Source organism: Fragaria vesca, linkage group LG5, assembly GCF_000184155.1.
Source record: "Fragaria vesca subsp. vesca linkage group LG5, FraVesHawaii_1.0, whole genome shotgun sequence".
In the NCBI taxonomy this organism is placed as follows: Eukaryota; Viridiplantae; Streptophyta; class Magnoliopsida; order Rosales; family Rosaceae; genus Fragaria; species Fragaria vesca.
This window is the reverse complement of record NC_020495.1, coordinates 17,962,049-17,977,138: the sequence shown is the minus strand read 5'-3', so window position 1 is coordinate 17,977,138 and position 15,090 is coordinate 17,962,049. Positions and strand designations below refer to the sequence as shown.

The 15,090-nt window shown below is 37.1% G+C and overlaps 2 protein-coding genes and 1 pseudogene across 2 annotated transcripts; 2 read left to right on the top strand and 1 right to left on the bottom strand.

The window, feature by feature from the left end:
• Positions 1 to 1,295: 1,295 nt before the first annotated feature.
• On the top strand, positions 1,296 to 2,533 carry LOC101312064. Its single transcript, XM_004301526.1, has one exon. The coding sequence runs from the start codon at positions 1,296 to 1,298 to the stop codon at positions 2,445 to 2,447; it is 1,152 nt and encodes a 383-aa protein (XP_004301574.1). The 3' UTR covers positions 2,448 to 2,533.
• A 969-nt stretch (positions 2,534 to 3,502) lies between these two features.
• On the bottom strand, positions 3,503 to 8,851 carry LOC101311770. The gene is made up of 9 exons (XM_004301525.1): positions 8,661 to 8,851; positions 8,331 to 8,490; positions 8,102 to 8,191; positions 7,857 to 7,916; positions 7,633 to 7,698; positions 4,259 to 4,339; positions 3,990 to 4,157; positions 3,788 to 3,858; positions 3,503 to 3,666 (listed from the first exon to the last, which is right to left on the bottom strand). Exons 1-9 carry the CDS (start codon positions 8,849 to 8,851, stop codon positions 3,594 to 3,596), a joined length of 960 nt encoding a protein of 319 aa, XP_004301573.1. The 3' UTR covers positions 3,503 to 3,593.
• Positions 8,852 to 13,872: 5,021 nt separating this feature from the next.
• Positions 13,873 to 14,217, top strand: LOC101311486 (annotated as a pseudogene).
• Positions 14,218 to 15,090: the final 873 nt, after the last annotated feature.

Here is a 15,090-nt window from a genome sequence, read left to right as displayed (position 1 = left end):
CGTTCGTTCGTCTCTCTCTCTCTCTCTCTCTCTCTCTCTCTCTCTCTCTCTCTCTCTGGCATGCAATGCAAATATGCAATGGCTTCCTCTGTCCTCTCCACTCTGACACAATATCACTTCTGGTCTCTGTGGATGCGTAAACTTGCCTGATAGTGCAAGCAAAGCAAGCACCCCACTTTTCCCTCTTGACTCTTTCAACATCCATCCATCCATCGCTAGCTAGCTCAGCTTCTCCTCCCAACAAAACTCACTCCCTCTCTTAATCTCTCTCTATCTCTTTTTGTCGATCTGTTACTACTTTAGTTTCTTTCTTTATCTCTCTTTCTCTGATCTCTTCTCTTCTCTCTGCTTGTCTCTCCTAATTGGGCCCCTCATCACTACCTAGCTCTCTGTAAGCTCGCTCTTATTTAGTGCTTCGCTAGCTAAACCCACCTTCAAAACTCTCTATAGCAGCGCCCAGCTACCTACCCTGCTCAACTTATTCTTCTCTCTCTCTCGCTCCATACTCTTTTCTCTCTTTTCTTCTCTTCAATATTCACCTCCCATTAACACTTAATCACACTTCTCCTGTTCTCCATCCAAATTTAGCCAAATACTATCTCTGTGTTTCTCCTTCAGACTTGTCCTTGATAATTAGACTGCTGTGGAAGGTGTTCAGTAGTAATATATGTTTAAGACCTGCAACAGTTTCAAAAGGGAAGTTGACCTACTCCTCCTCCTCCTCATCTTGCTTTCTTCTTTCTCTCTTGCCTTCTCTGATCCATTTATATTTCTAGTTTTGAAAAAGAAGAAACAAAGTTTTCTGCTACTGCTAGCTAGTCTGCTACAACTACTAGTCATAGATCCATCTTGTTTTGACCATCACTCTCTTTGTTTATAGCAATGCATAAAGAGAAAATGGGTTTATTTGCTTAAATTGGGTTTCATTTTTTTTTTTTGCCCAGTTCCTCCTGGGGTACAGTAGTATCTAGTATTGTTCATTCTATGATCAAAGTAGAGGTGGCTGCTGAAGACAGACCCTTTTGGAGTAGTTTTGGCACTTTGTTCTTTGATCAAAAGCAGTATTAATTAATTGGCCCGGCCCCCATATATAGAGAGAAAGAGAGGAGATTAATCTCCTAGGTTTGAAGTCACTTTTGAGTTTTAATCATTAATTTAAGCCTCTCCTAGTCCTGCCTAATTTTTGTTCTCTCTGTGTCTGGTTGCTAATTTCCTTCTCTTTTGGTCTCCAACCAAACATACAAGACCCAGTCTCACTCTCACCCAAATAAAATAATAACTTCAGAAACAAAAAGATGGAACTTTCAAGTCATCAAGAAGGGCAGATCCCAATCTCAATCCCAATCCCTATCCCAATCCCAATAAACACTTCTTATGGTGCTGGTGGGCATGGGCATGGACACATGATCCATCATCATCACCATCATGAGCCTGCAGCATCCCATTCCCACACCCTCATCCACAACAGCCACCTCATTACCTCCTCAGCACCACCAGTAGTTGCACCACCACCACCACAGAATCAAATCCCTGCCTCCATTAACAATAATGGATCCTCCATTCCCACAGCCACTAGCCCAGATCAGGAGGAGCAGGAGGAAGAGGATGAGGAGCATGTCAATCATGTGAATGTGGCATACAACCACAACCACAACAACAACAGCAACAATAACAAGAAAGTGGTGAACAGCAGCATCAAGTACAAAGAGTGCCTGAAGAACCATGCAGCAGCCATGGGAGGGACTGCAACAGATGGGTGTGGTGAGTTCATGCCAAGTGGAGAAGAAGGCACCATTGAAGCTCTCAACTGCTCTGCCTGCAACTGCCACAGAAACTTCCACAGAAAAGAGATTGAAGGTGATCATGGAATGTCCTCATGGGATGTCAACAACAACAGTACTAGGGTGGGTACTGTTGGGAGGAAAGTCCTATTAGGCCATCCCAATGCGCACAATAACATGAGCATACTAGCAGCTGATGCCTTGGGTTTCCACACAGCTGCGAATCCCACAGGAGGCTTCTTACCCTCAAGAACTGCACCACATCATCCTCACCACCATCCCCACCAGATGATAATGTCTTACAATAACAACATGAGCATGGGTGGGTTGATGGGGACCCATCTCCCTTCAGAATCTGATGAGCAAGAACAAGATCAAATTCATCATCATGGCCATGGTGGTGGGGTTAATGTGGCCAGTAGGGCACCAGTACAGCTTGTGAAGAAAAGGTTCAGGACAAAGTTTACTCAGGAACAGAAGGAGAAAATGTTCAACTTTGCAGAGAAAGTTGGATGGAAGATTCAGAAGCAAGAGGAGTCTGTTGTACAAAACTTCTGCCATGAGATTGGTGTCAAGAGAAGAGTTCTCAAGGTTTGGATGCACAACAATAAACACAATCTGGCCAAGAATAAGTCCCAACCCCCACCTAGTACTACTACTGCATAATTACTCGATCAGATTAAACCTGGTAGATATATTTAATTAATTAATTACTATTTAGTTTGCATGGTGCTTAGTTAGCTTAATTGAAGTGATTATCATCTCTAGTACTTACACAATTCACTCCCTTTTGATTTATTGTTTCTTTGAGCTCTGTTAAGTATATATGTCAAATAATAACATGGGTTATGCAATGTAGTTTAGGAAACGAAACTGGGTTTTGGCTGTGAGTTGTGAGTCATGCATGTTATTGTACTCAAATCCATTGACCATGGAAATGGATTAGTTAAGAGTTGAGGTACTGCAATCTCTGTACTAAATGGAACTTCAAAATATTCCACTATCAGAGAGCTTTAATTTTAGCCAAACAAGGATATCCTATGAACTTTCCTATATATGAACTTTCCCAGCGTATGTTTCTTAATTATATCTAATATATTTCCATAATATATACTATCATCGGTTTCTGCTCTTAATTTTAGACAATTCATTTTCTTCATCAAGATCACAGTCGGTGTAGTAATTACCTAGCTACCTCCCTTTAAGTAACTAAAGTACTTTAATATGATGCTGACAAAACAATGTGTCGAATTTTGTTCTTTTCTCCCAAAACTTTGGATTCTATATTCCTAGGAAACGAGTGTGTTTGTACTTGACTCTTGCAACCCAGAAGCCAATTTAATTTATACATTCTTTTTAATTGTATGGTGTTCCTTTACTGCAATGCAACGCTAGAAGTTTGTTCCATTACTGCAATCCATCGGTAACAGTTTAATGTTTCAATTTTCATAGGTTTTCAAACCATGCATGAAAATTTCACAGTTTTATTCCTAAAAGTTTTCATTAAAGGTAGGCAAAAAAATCATTAATGGTCATTGAGTTTTGACCGTTTGATACTTCAACTCACCAATTTCTCAAAAAAGTTCATTTAGAATCATTCACATTTAACATCGATCAGTTTATATTTTCTGTGGCCGTTAAAGACGTTGATTCAAGCAAAATACTTAAAAAAAAGTTGTGCACTGTATTGATACTTTTAGAGTTGCATACTCTGATCATTTGATGTTTGATGGGTTCATTCTCAAAATAAAATAAAAAAGTTTAATGGATTCATCACGTCTTGACCTCAGTTTATTTTGATTTAAATATAGGCTAAAATGCAAATACCTTCCCATCATCTGCAATTTCAGGAACAATTAGACCAGCACCGGTATGTACTGTAAAACTGCAATGATTTACATATGGAATCAGATTCATTAGCATATGCAAATGAAAACTTTAAAAAAATATATAAAAGAAAGAGTATAAATAATAAGAAGGAGTTGGTTTCCTCTCAAACCCCATACCGTTGCTTCCCATGTAAATTTTCAATCTCAGTGATGAATCTCGCAAAGCACCGGACTCCATTGCCACACATCTAGATGATAAAGTTTAACATCAAACTTTAGGAATTTAAAGCATTCCACTCCCAAAAACAGATGCACACACATAATGCAATGCAGTACATGCAGGGAAGCATACACCAGCATTCAATAAAATGAGATTCACCTCCGGCTCGCTCCCATTGGAATTGAAAATCCTCATGGTATAATCAGTGTCATTGATGCCAGGTAGAGTGAAGATCACTCCATCGGCGCCAATCCCAAAGTTACGATCACATAGCCTCACTGCTTGCTCTGGAGTAAACTTAGGATCCGAAGAATCCCTATTATCAACCTACCACACAAAAACCAAGAATCAAAACCAAACTATCCTAACTTTTCCATTGCTCATTCAATTTCAACTATTTATTCCAAATCTGCAGTGAAATTAAATACCAGGATGAAGTTGTTGCCGAGGCTGTGGTACTTGACGAAGTGAAGGCTTCCAGCCTCTCTCCGGTCCAAAAAAGAAGCCGACTACACCTTTTTGATGCTTCAAGGCTGATTGAAGACGTCGTGCATAGCATGGAGAAGTAGATGATTGTTAGTAGATGATTGAGAATAGGAGGAGTAGATGATTGATGAGGAAGGAAGGAGGTGAGTGATGGGCGAGTTTGGGACGTGAGACGTATTGAAATGGCAGCGGCTATATATGGCCATATGCTACAACTAAGTCAGCCATTTGGAAATGAACCTATTCAGAAGAATTCCATCTTTTTTGAGAAAAATGTAAACCTATAACATATTCGCAATCAAGTGTCAATGCTTTTGATTATTGTAAGCAACTAAACCAGTGGCGGATCCAGAATCTAAATGGTGTGTAAGCTAATTTCAGTGCAAAAGATTTTTATAATTTATCTATAAATCAATATTCAAACAAAGGAAATAGAACACATTGAACGATCAAGCATAGAAACAATCAAGCAATAGAACAGCTCGAGCAATTCATGATAATAAATCATGTGAATAGCTAGCTGACATATAACTAAAGTAGGTTAATGGTTTATATCGTCTAATCATATGTGAATCTAAAGGTCTTATCAGCTAGCATTTCATTTACAGAAAAGTAGTTATGAATTAGGGAAGAAAAGATGTATCAAGGAGTTCTGCATAGTATATTCACTATATTGATATCAAAGCATAGTTTCCCCACAAACAATAGCTAACAAAAAGAAAAAAATCCTCATCTCTGAATGACAGAAAACTCAAGATATTTGGTGTTTTTGTAGTATGATTACACAGGCGCTTAGTGTAGGGATGGCAATAATCCCCAGCGGGTAGGGTACCCACGGGTATTCAACCCTAACGGGGAAGATATACGGGGATGAACGGGTAATGGGGATGGGTATCCCCTGTATTCGGATTCTTAAATCGGGTACGGGGCGGGTATGATATTTTGATATTCGTCCCCATCCCCACCCATTAAGAATGAAAATATTATTATATATAATTATATAATTTATAAATAGATATTTATGTAAAATTAAATGATTCTCTTAATAAATATTTAATGGAACTTCCTTTTTATTATATTTTTTTTATTCTCTTAATGAAATTTTACACCAAAAAGATTATTTATTAAAGTAATATATAACAAATCCAAACCCAAATCTCATACGAGGAAACCCTAGTTTAAAGCAAAGTTATATAAACAAGTTGTTATGTTGCATTAAGCATGCATGCATGCATTGTGGATTTTTTGTCGAATGCATTCATATTCATTTACCGGTATTGTTCTTTTTAAGCGAGACTTATATTTATTTTTATTGGATTGAAGCATGAAACTTATTTAATTTTGGTATTTGATTTTAATTTCATAATTTTATATTTCGTATTTTTTATAAAAAAAAAATTTAATTTAATACATATATAATTGTTAACGGGGATCGGGGCGAGTATGGAAACGTAATCCCCAAAGGGTACGGGTACGGGGAATCCCCATTATCTAATTACGAGGATGGGGACGGGTACAGGGATGGGAAATGTAAAAGGGTATGATTATGGTATTTTGATCCCTAATTTAGTGTTCTACTGTACTAACTTGTATTAACAAAATTTTTGCTGATAACAATGAAAGAAATTGATGCAAGAACAAGAAGTTGAGAAGTGCTAATATATAGCTGTCATTGCAAGAATTGTTCACCCAAATCAAGTCCTAGCTTGAACATCACAATTAAAAATCAGAAATGCAACGCCCATTTACAGAGGAAACCAAAGCATGCAATATTAATTTTGTGTATTAACTTTAGGATAGATTACAATTTTTTTTCTACAGCTCTGATTACTAAAACTTGGTAAAAAAAATTCATCAATTTTTAAAGAAATTGTAATCTATCCTAAGCGATTTGGTTTTCTCTTACTTTCAGAAACTAAGTAGTGCCCTATGTGATAAAATCGTCAACATGAGCACTACATTGCCGTCAAACAAAATCTCTGCGAGACATCTTGATAGAGAGAAAGCTCTCATAAAAGCATGGAATTAATTCCTGAAATAGAAAAGGTAATATCCATTTGGGAGTGAATGATTAAGAATAACGGATTTGGGTTTGACATTACACTAGGTAAGCTAGCAGAACCATAAGAACACTAATGTAATGCATATGGAATAACTTTATACAACATTCATATGGAATAACTCCCTTAGAGTGCACACTTGATCTCATGAACTAAGAACATGATTAACGATCAACACCAACTTGGCTAAACAATACAATGGAAACTTAAAATCTAACTAGTTTATCGACAATTTATTCGGTTATCTGATGCGTATTTAGTTTGTTCCACTACTACAGAAAAAGTTTCTATGACGTTTGGAAAACGTCATTATAGGGATTTCATGACGTTTATCAAACATCATCTGTTTCGCCGTTTTTACTAGAGTCATGGAAAGGGGCCTGAAACAACGACGTTTAGAAAACGTCATAAAATAACCTTTAACGACGGTGAATAAATGTCATAGATAATAAGCATGACGGTTAGAAAATATCATTCAAAGTTTTTGCATGACATTTATGCACTGTCATCAAATATGTACCATGACTGTTTCCAATTGTCATCATATGTTTTTAGATGATGTTTATCCAACGCCATCAGTAGTGTTTCCATGACGTTTTATAACTTCCAATGGTTTCAATGACATTTTGTTATAGTCATGTTATATTTGAATGACACTTTTACAAGTCATTATCTCTTTTTCAACAACAAAAAAAGCCAATTTACTGAATTCAAATAGCATTAGAAACTATAATTCACAAGCAACTACATCCATCATCAAATAGTACTTATAATATATACAAAAGTCCAACCATAAAGGAGTTTTTGTTCTACCTAGCTAGTTAGCTGAAAGTTGCAGCTTATGTCATGATATTGACCATAAGCAACAACAACAAAAGTTTAAACAAGTACTAGCTACTTAACATACTGTCCAACAACATCATAAAACCAACATCAATAGTACAAAAGACTGCTGATTCACAATGCTTGTAACAAAAACAACAATAATTCAAACTAGCATAGTCATAGCAGCAAAGTACTTAAAGAAAACAATAATACTGATACTTAAAAAGGGACAGTGTATTTCGTTGGCCAAGCAATTCTACTTCTAACTGCATCTACCATGGCATAAAATTCAGGTTGGGGACAATAGAATTTAGTTCTAGGAACGACAGCTTCCTCAACAACAACTTTATAACAGTCAGGTTCAAGATTGTAGCCATGCACTTTTGTAGTTGGGTCAACTGCTGAAATCTTTCCTCTAGCCATAACTAAACCTGTGCTGCGTCCCAATCGAGCACTTCACACAGATCATTGACACAAATGGTGCTTCCTTGTACTGACTACACAATCAAAAGTCCAATAATAGAATGGTCAAATCTTCTGATTGACATGCATACCTAAAACCAGAGCCTTCAAACTAAGAGAAAGCACTGCCTACGAAGCACTCCAATGGCTGAACTCTCAACGGCAGGTCTCAGATGCGTAAATGTATATTCACCTTAGAAGTTCCAGTCTGAGGGCTAGAGTGAATTCCTACTTCACCATTTTTAGGCCCATCCTAAATGGTAAATATATAGGCAAATCAGTACATATAGATGAAAAAACGAAATTTCAACTAAGCCATTATAGACAGTACATATAATCAAATTCAATTCAGTACCACATAGCCAGTACTAACTCAGTACATATAGCAAAACAGTATATATAGTAGCCAAAAGAGTATAAGATTGCACACTAACTTACTTGTGCAGTATTAGCAGGATTGCTTGTTCGCTTGTTTCCACCATCACCATTACCACCATGCCCATTACCACCACCAGTAGCACTTTGGCTCTTTTAAAACAATCACAAACAATTTCAGCTACACATGACTAGGAATACTAGATCTAAAGAACAAATTGAGTCTACTGGATGACGCATCTTGCCATCTTGACTGTGATGAGTAGAGTGCCATGTTCTCTGCTTTTCTTACGTCTACTAAAAGAAACATCCGTTGAATTCTTGGAAGTATAGGAAAGTAGCGCAAAACTTTTGCAGAAATTCCTTCTTTTATCTTTCCAATGCGTAGGTTTACTTTATACCTCGAAGCATTATATTCAGGACATTTCTGTAAGTTCTCGTACTCCTTTCCCCTATACAAGCAAAAATCATTGATGCATGCATCAATCTTCTCATACCCTAAATCAAAATCTTTAAGTATCTTCCTTTCTTCTCATTGACTCAGGAAAACTATTTCCATCTGGCAACATATTCTGAAAAGCACTCATGAATTTATCAAACCTCTGTAATATTTTTTTGGTACCTATCTTCTACATTTGTAAAATTAGGGGTTTCACCTTCAACAACTAACTGAAAACAGACATCTTCATACATCTGATGCACTTCTAGCATTTCAGAATCCTTATTAATATGAGATGACGTTGCACAACCATTGACTTGTGCAGATCTTGCTGATACGCTAGGCTCACCATGGGCAACCCAGACCTTATACATAGGATCGAAGCCGTATTTGGTCAAATAGAACAACAATGTTTCATCATTTTGTGGACTACATGTTTCCACAAATAACGCAAGGACATATGACCTTGTTAGGATTCCTTGCGTACTTCTTAGAGTTTAAGATAAACTCCTTAACTTTTTCTTGGTACTTGAAACTATTTGGATCCCAATTTATCTAGCTCTTATCCATGCTAAACTAGAACCGTCTTACACCTAAACAATTTATAAATCCAAACAAGTTACAAACTAAACTAAAGGATAACTAACACAAAAGTCAACATTCACAAATACTAATATTTGAAACTAATATATGCATACATATATATGAAACTTATATCACATACCAATCAGATCAGTTTCCTATCATAAATAGCCTTGAAATTCATGCACACTTAGACAGAATCTTGAACCAAAACTCATACTTACAGTGATAAATGAGACCAATTATGCAACTACGATATCAGAGCAATGCACTCAAAGACATCATATAATAAAAACCAAAAACCAAAGACTAACAAAATATTAGAGCAATACCTCTGAACAACAAGTTCAGCAGAGCAATACCACCTCATAGTTACAAATAACCAGAGTAATATCACCTCCTAGTCACCAAAGCAATCATAATCCTCACAACAAATTTAGAAGAGGAAAACCTGTAAGTTACAAAAAAATGTCATCAACCACTACTACTACTAGTCACAGAGATTTACAAATCCAACTACTCAATTATTTTAGAAAATAAACAAAACAAGCTTAATCAAGGGTAAAATTGTTGTTTGCCCTATTGGATTTTCAAGTATCAAATCTTAATCAAAGTATCAAATGAAAATAAAGCAACCCAGTAAGACAATTAAGCAAATAATCTTAATTGCAACAACTCAAATGTCGAATTACAGGTTCTCAATAATCACATATTTCAACAATCAACAACAACAAACCATAATTCTTCTTCTAAATGAATACCTAAAAAGAGATTAGGGTCTAACCGAGAGAACAAAGTGGGATAAGATAAGATAAATCGAAATAAAAAATTGAAACCCTACCTCCATAACCATAACTCACCTGAGGGATGATACATAGATTTCTAGGGTTTTAGTTTGGCTGGGAAGAGAGAATAATTCGTTAAGACCAGCCGGACAAAAGGAGATAAGCTGAGAGTACCGGACGGAAGGAGTGGAGACTGCGGTGGCTGGGCGGTTAGTTCTGGGAAGGTTGTGACCAGCAGGAGTTGAACAATCCGTCGTTGTTTTGGGAAAGAACCGGTTATAGCGCCAGCACGGAGAAGAAGAGTGGAAAAGAAAGGAAGTGTGCGGGCTTATCTCAAAATTAGGTTTCGTCCCCGCTCTTATATCTCATCTTATTTGGGTAAACCAAAAAATGGAAAAGAAAAAATTAAAAAGGACAGTTGAGCGCTAGAAATTTGGGCTAGGCGCCAAGTGGAAATACCAACACGCGGGGTCTTTAAAAATTTGGGCCAAAAGATTTTATGACGTTGGGAAAGAGTCATAGCCCATCCCGGAATTAATGACACTCGAAAAACGTCATCGAACAATTGGGCCGAATGATTTCATGACGCTTGAAAACTGTCATAAAATATTTCAAGCATGGCGTTTCAAATATGTCATGGAAATATATATATGATGACGATTCTAAAAAGTTATAAAAATCAAGACCTACGATGACGGTCGTAAAACATCATAAAAGAAGGTATAAATTCAGATTTATGACGTTTGCTTCTGAAAACGTCATAAAAATGACATACGAGGACGTTTTTGGGAAAACGTCATTAATTTACTGTCATAGAAACTTTTTCTGTAGTAGTGTTCATTGTTAATGCATAACTCAATAGAGTTTCGAGGTTTATGCACCCCATGACAGTCCTTTAAAGAAGTCTCATGCTTTTTTCTTTTGTTTCACATGAACTAGTTGTAAGCAACAACCTAGTACTTCCTAAATCCCACCATGAAAATAACAAAGCTTATACTATCCAAGCCATTAGTGTTGGAAATTATGTTATAATATCCAATATGAATGAAAATAAAATTACTCATGACCTTTCCATTTGAAAAAGTGTGTCATTTCCAATAAGTGTCTCTAAAAAAAAGCGGGTCTCTTAAAGGAAATAAGTGAATGGACATGATGGTTCACTTGGGGTTTATATAAACCAATGGTCTAAAAGGCGCTAGGCGCTAGGCGGGCGGCGACCCATAGCCTAGCGCCTGGACAGCCTAGGCGGGGACTAGGCGGGGATTAGGCGATTTACTTTTTTTTTCATATTTAATTAATAAATAATTAAACATAATATTTAAAATTAATAAAAAATGAATAAATATCAAAAACAGAATAATTAGTAATTAATAAAATTGGGATAACTATCCCATAATTATCCTCACACCTTATTAAACTTATTTTGAAATTGAAGGCCATTAAAGGTGCACGTGTGCAAGTGTGTTACCCAAGAAGATAGAGTGATGACTGGTGAGTTATCCATCTTCTACTCTTCTCTCTTCATCACTGTATTTTCTCTCTCTCCAGTTCGCCCACTTCGCCGGTGTCATCTACATTCCTCTCTTGTTCCAGATAGGTTGTGCTCTCTCAAGGATTCGTCAAGGAGAGGTGCGAGCGCAATCAAATTCAAAAGTCTTTTGAATTGTCTGAAGAAGTACTTATTCAACGAAATAGAGGTTTGATTGTTTGAAGAAATACCTCATCAGAGTCAAGAGATGACGCCATGACTGAACAAGATAGAAAGAGTCGATCACGAGGTCGCTGTTGACAACGGCGTCGAGGTCGTTGGGTTTGGAAGAGGCAGAACTACGAGAAGTATCGATTTGGGAATCCGATTAGGTTTCCAAGTTTCTACATGTTTTAGTTTTTGGAGTTTTTTTTTCTGCCTCCGCCTAGTCTAAGCTTCGCCTCGGCGGCGCCTTTACCGCCTAGGCGGTCCTTGGGCGGCTCTCCGCCTAACTGAAACGATTTGAACAAAATCCAGGCGGCTGAGCTCCGCCTATAGCCTAGGCGGGGCAAGGCGACGCCTTTTAGAACCATGATATAAACCCACACTCTTATCTCCTCAAAGATAAGATCAAGATTCCTCAATTCTTCTACAAATCTTGTTCATGTCAAGAGAGTACAAAATACAATTTATGGTTCGCTATAATCCAAAATTACGGTGTTTCCATCTTGATCATCGATTGTTGTATTCTACAAGGCAGACACCCATCGAACTATAAGCACAAGGGTAGAGGCGAAATCTGTCTTTAGTCAAGTGCATTTTTGCATGCCTCAATCGGAAAATCTAACCAGTTCTTTCTTTTCCTTATACTTTTTTTAATAGGATTCATACACTATTTCACTCCTATATTATGATTGATTCACTACTTACAATCCTAGATGTATATAGTTATGTTTCTTATATTCTTTATTGAAATTTCTATCATATTTATAATCAATATATGATTGTTCCCCAACAATTAGATACTGAATCCATCCACACGTACATAGCACAAAAGATCACACACAACAACAACCAAAAAGCATCCCATAACCGGAATCGAACCAAATAGATAAAATGTGTATAAAAAGTTAAAAATATTTATCCAAGTAAACAAAAACACTAAAATTTGAGACCTGGAAATGAGGGAAATGATCCAAATTGTATAAATAAAAAGCAAGGAAAAGAGAAGAAAAGGGTGACCTTGAAGAACTAGATACTAACCGCGCCGGTGCAATTGCAGAGTGTAGTTATGGCATCATCGACCTCAATTCCAAACCTATCCTAATAATAACCAAAGAGACGCATGCAATCTCTATGAGATTCCAGATTTGCCCCGACTCAAATGAGAATTCAGAAGGGATGAATGACCTGGGAAAGTGAAGGTTGGATTTGAGAGATGACGTCGTTGTAGTGAAGGAGGAGTGTTGTAACCGAGAGACAAGTCTAGAGTATACGATTAGAGAGAGGGACAAGGGAATCTAAGCCGATCGATATGCTTAAATTCCGAGAAATATTAAAGCGGGAGATAAACGGGCCTGTGTAATTACCCGGACTCAAACACGGACCCGGTCACAGCATGCAGGCTCATTCAATTTTCTTTTTTCCCTCTTTTTTCTTTTTTTTGAATAAAGGGCTAATGTGATTTCTTGAAAGTTACAGGTAGCGCATTGGCGCTTTTGTTTCCTGACTGTCATTTGACGGTGGATGGTCATTTTGATTCTTCCGTACTTATACTTTGTAATTGTATCTTATGTGAATAAAAAGTTTTACTTTCTTATAAAAAACATAAAAAAAGGGTTACTGTGGTTGCCTTCAAACTTTCATTAGTGAATTGTTGAGTACAAACGGAGACATGAAGCCTAAATCCCTAAACAATAAGATCTAGAAGAAGTCTTGAAATAATTTCGAGAATCTCTATAAAATATATGTATTCTAACAAACAATATTGCTCTAACGGCGACTTGCGCGCCGAATTCATTTGATTTGTCATAGTAGTAAACTATGAGCGGGGTTTTAACATGACAACAAAATTGTACAATTAATAGATGCTTTAAAAAAAAAATCTTAATATGCTTTTAGTTTCACTTAAATATGATGATCTCAGTTTCTTACCGTCTTTTTTAAAAGCATAGAGCTGCGTATTAAGAATAGTAATCTAGATTAGCTCTAAGGATTGTTAAGTGCTTAGTTTTGTCAAAAACGATTGTAAATATCTTGTAAGGCAAAAACTGGACTACACGCGTATACTGAACGTTAGATGAATCGGTTAACGGGAGGCAGTTATGTAATTGTGGCTCATCACTGTAACCACATGATTTCACTGTTGTAAAGGGATAGAACAAAGAAATCAACTGAGACCGATCCCCACACGCGTCTCAAGCCTTCGTCAACTATTTCGGTCGATTCAAAGTTATAATCTGCATCTAGAATCCAATAACGCAGAGACTCAAAGACTTTAGGGTTTAACAGCGAAAGAAATCAGAAGAGAAAGAGGAAGAAGACGAAGGTAGAAGAAGCAATGGAGGGTCTGACCGAGGCAGTGAACGACATGCACATCACCGAGAGTCAGCGGTGAACAAGAATAATCATCGCATCCAGAATCGCATCCAAGTCTCCAACACCAAGAAACCCCTCTTATTCTATGTCAATCTCGCCAAGAAGGTACATGCAGCTCAACAATGAGGTCGAGCTTTCCGGCCTCGAAATGGCTATTGCTACAGTTGTCACCATTGTTGGGATTCTCAAGAACAATGGATTAGATGTCGAGAAGAAGATCATCACCAAAACTAGACATGAGGGAGGATGCAGATTGAAATACTGCTTGGAAAGTTGGACAAGTTTGATGAGATACTGGTTGTTGTAGCCGAGGAAGCCAATGAATATGAGGATGACCAGAGTTGAAATGTGTTGTTTCAGATTGCAGTAAATGATAACTTCTTTAAAGCAGTGGATGTCTAACTTTTGTTCGTAGATTGGCTTCTCCAAGTGATTTTTGTTTAGTTATTATAAACTTTCGTTTAGGAGTTGCTGTAAGATACAGTTCTCTCTGCTAAATCTGGATTTGTTCAATGTTGAGATGTCACACCCCAATTTCCGAAAGTAAATTTTCAAAAATTTTGGCATAATATCCCTTAAAATAATATAATCCCAAAACCTGTTTCAACAAAAATCAAGGAAAATAAACTCAATGCGTAATGTAAATTTACACACAACACCAAATTGAGTTAAATTACAATTCCTTGATTTCATAACTTGAGAACAAGAAAAAGAAACTCTCACATGAGTTTAATAAATCATAACCCAGTGTATATAAAAAGAATATACAATGAACAACCAAAACCCAACAAAAAAAACCCTGCCACTAAGCCTCCACCTCAACCCTGCTGATCCTCACCTGCAGGTCTAACCCCTACACCAAGAAATGGTGCACCGGGTTGTAAATAACAAACCCGGTAAGCTAAAAAGCTCGTATGAGTAAACTCAAAAACAACACAACATTTAATCACATCCAATATTCACAAGAGAGATTGGATCAATAATTAAAAACCACACATCTAACACATTACCCAAGAAATGTACCCATGAGTCCCAGATATTTAATAAAATACCCCTCATGACCTACAACAACACTATGTGTACCCATGGGTCCCAGATACCATACAGTATCTCCCATGACCTACACTGACAGACGGACTAGAGCTCTATTCCTAACCGCAACCAATCACCCGGCCAAAGG

Coding starts and splice junctions, on each gene's coding strand:
- LOC101312064 (XM_004301526.1), top strand. CDS start 1,296: ATGGAACTTTCAAGTCATCAAGAAGGGCAGATCCCAATCTCAATCCCA.
- LOC101311770 (XM_004301525.1), bottom strand. CDS start 8,851: ATGTATAAGGTCTGGGTTGCCCATGGTGAGCCTAGCGTATCAGCAAGA. Junction 4,340..7,632: donor TCGATTGGGACGCAGCACAG/GTTTAGTTATGG, acceptor AAAAAGGTGTAG/TCGGCTTCTTTTTTGGACCG. Junction 4,158..4,258: donor TCGGCAACAACTTCATCCTG/GTATTTAATTTC, acceptor TTTGTGTGGTAG/GTTGATAATAGGGATTCTTC.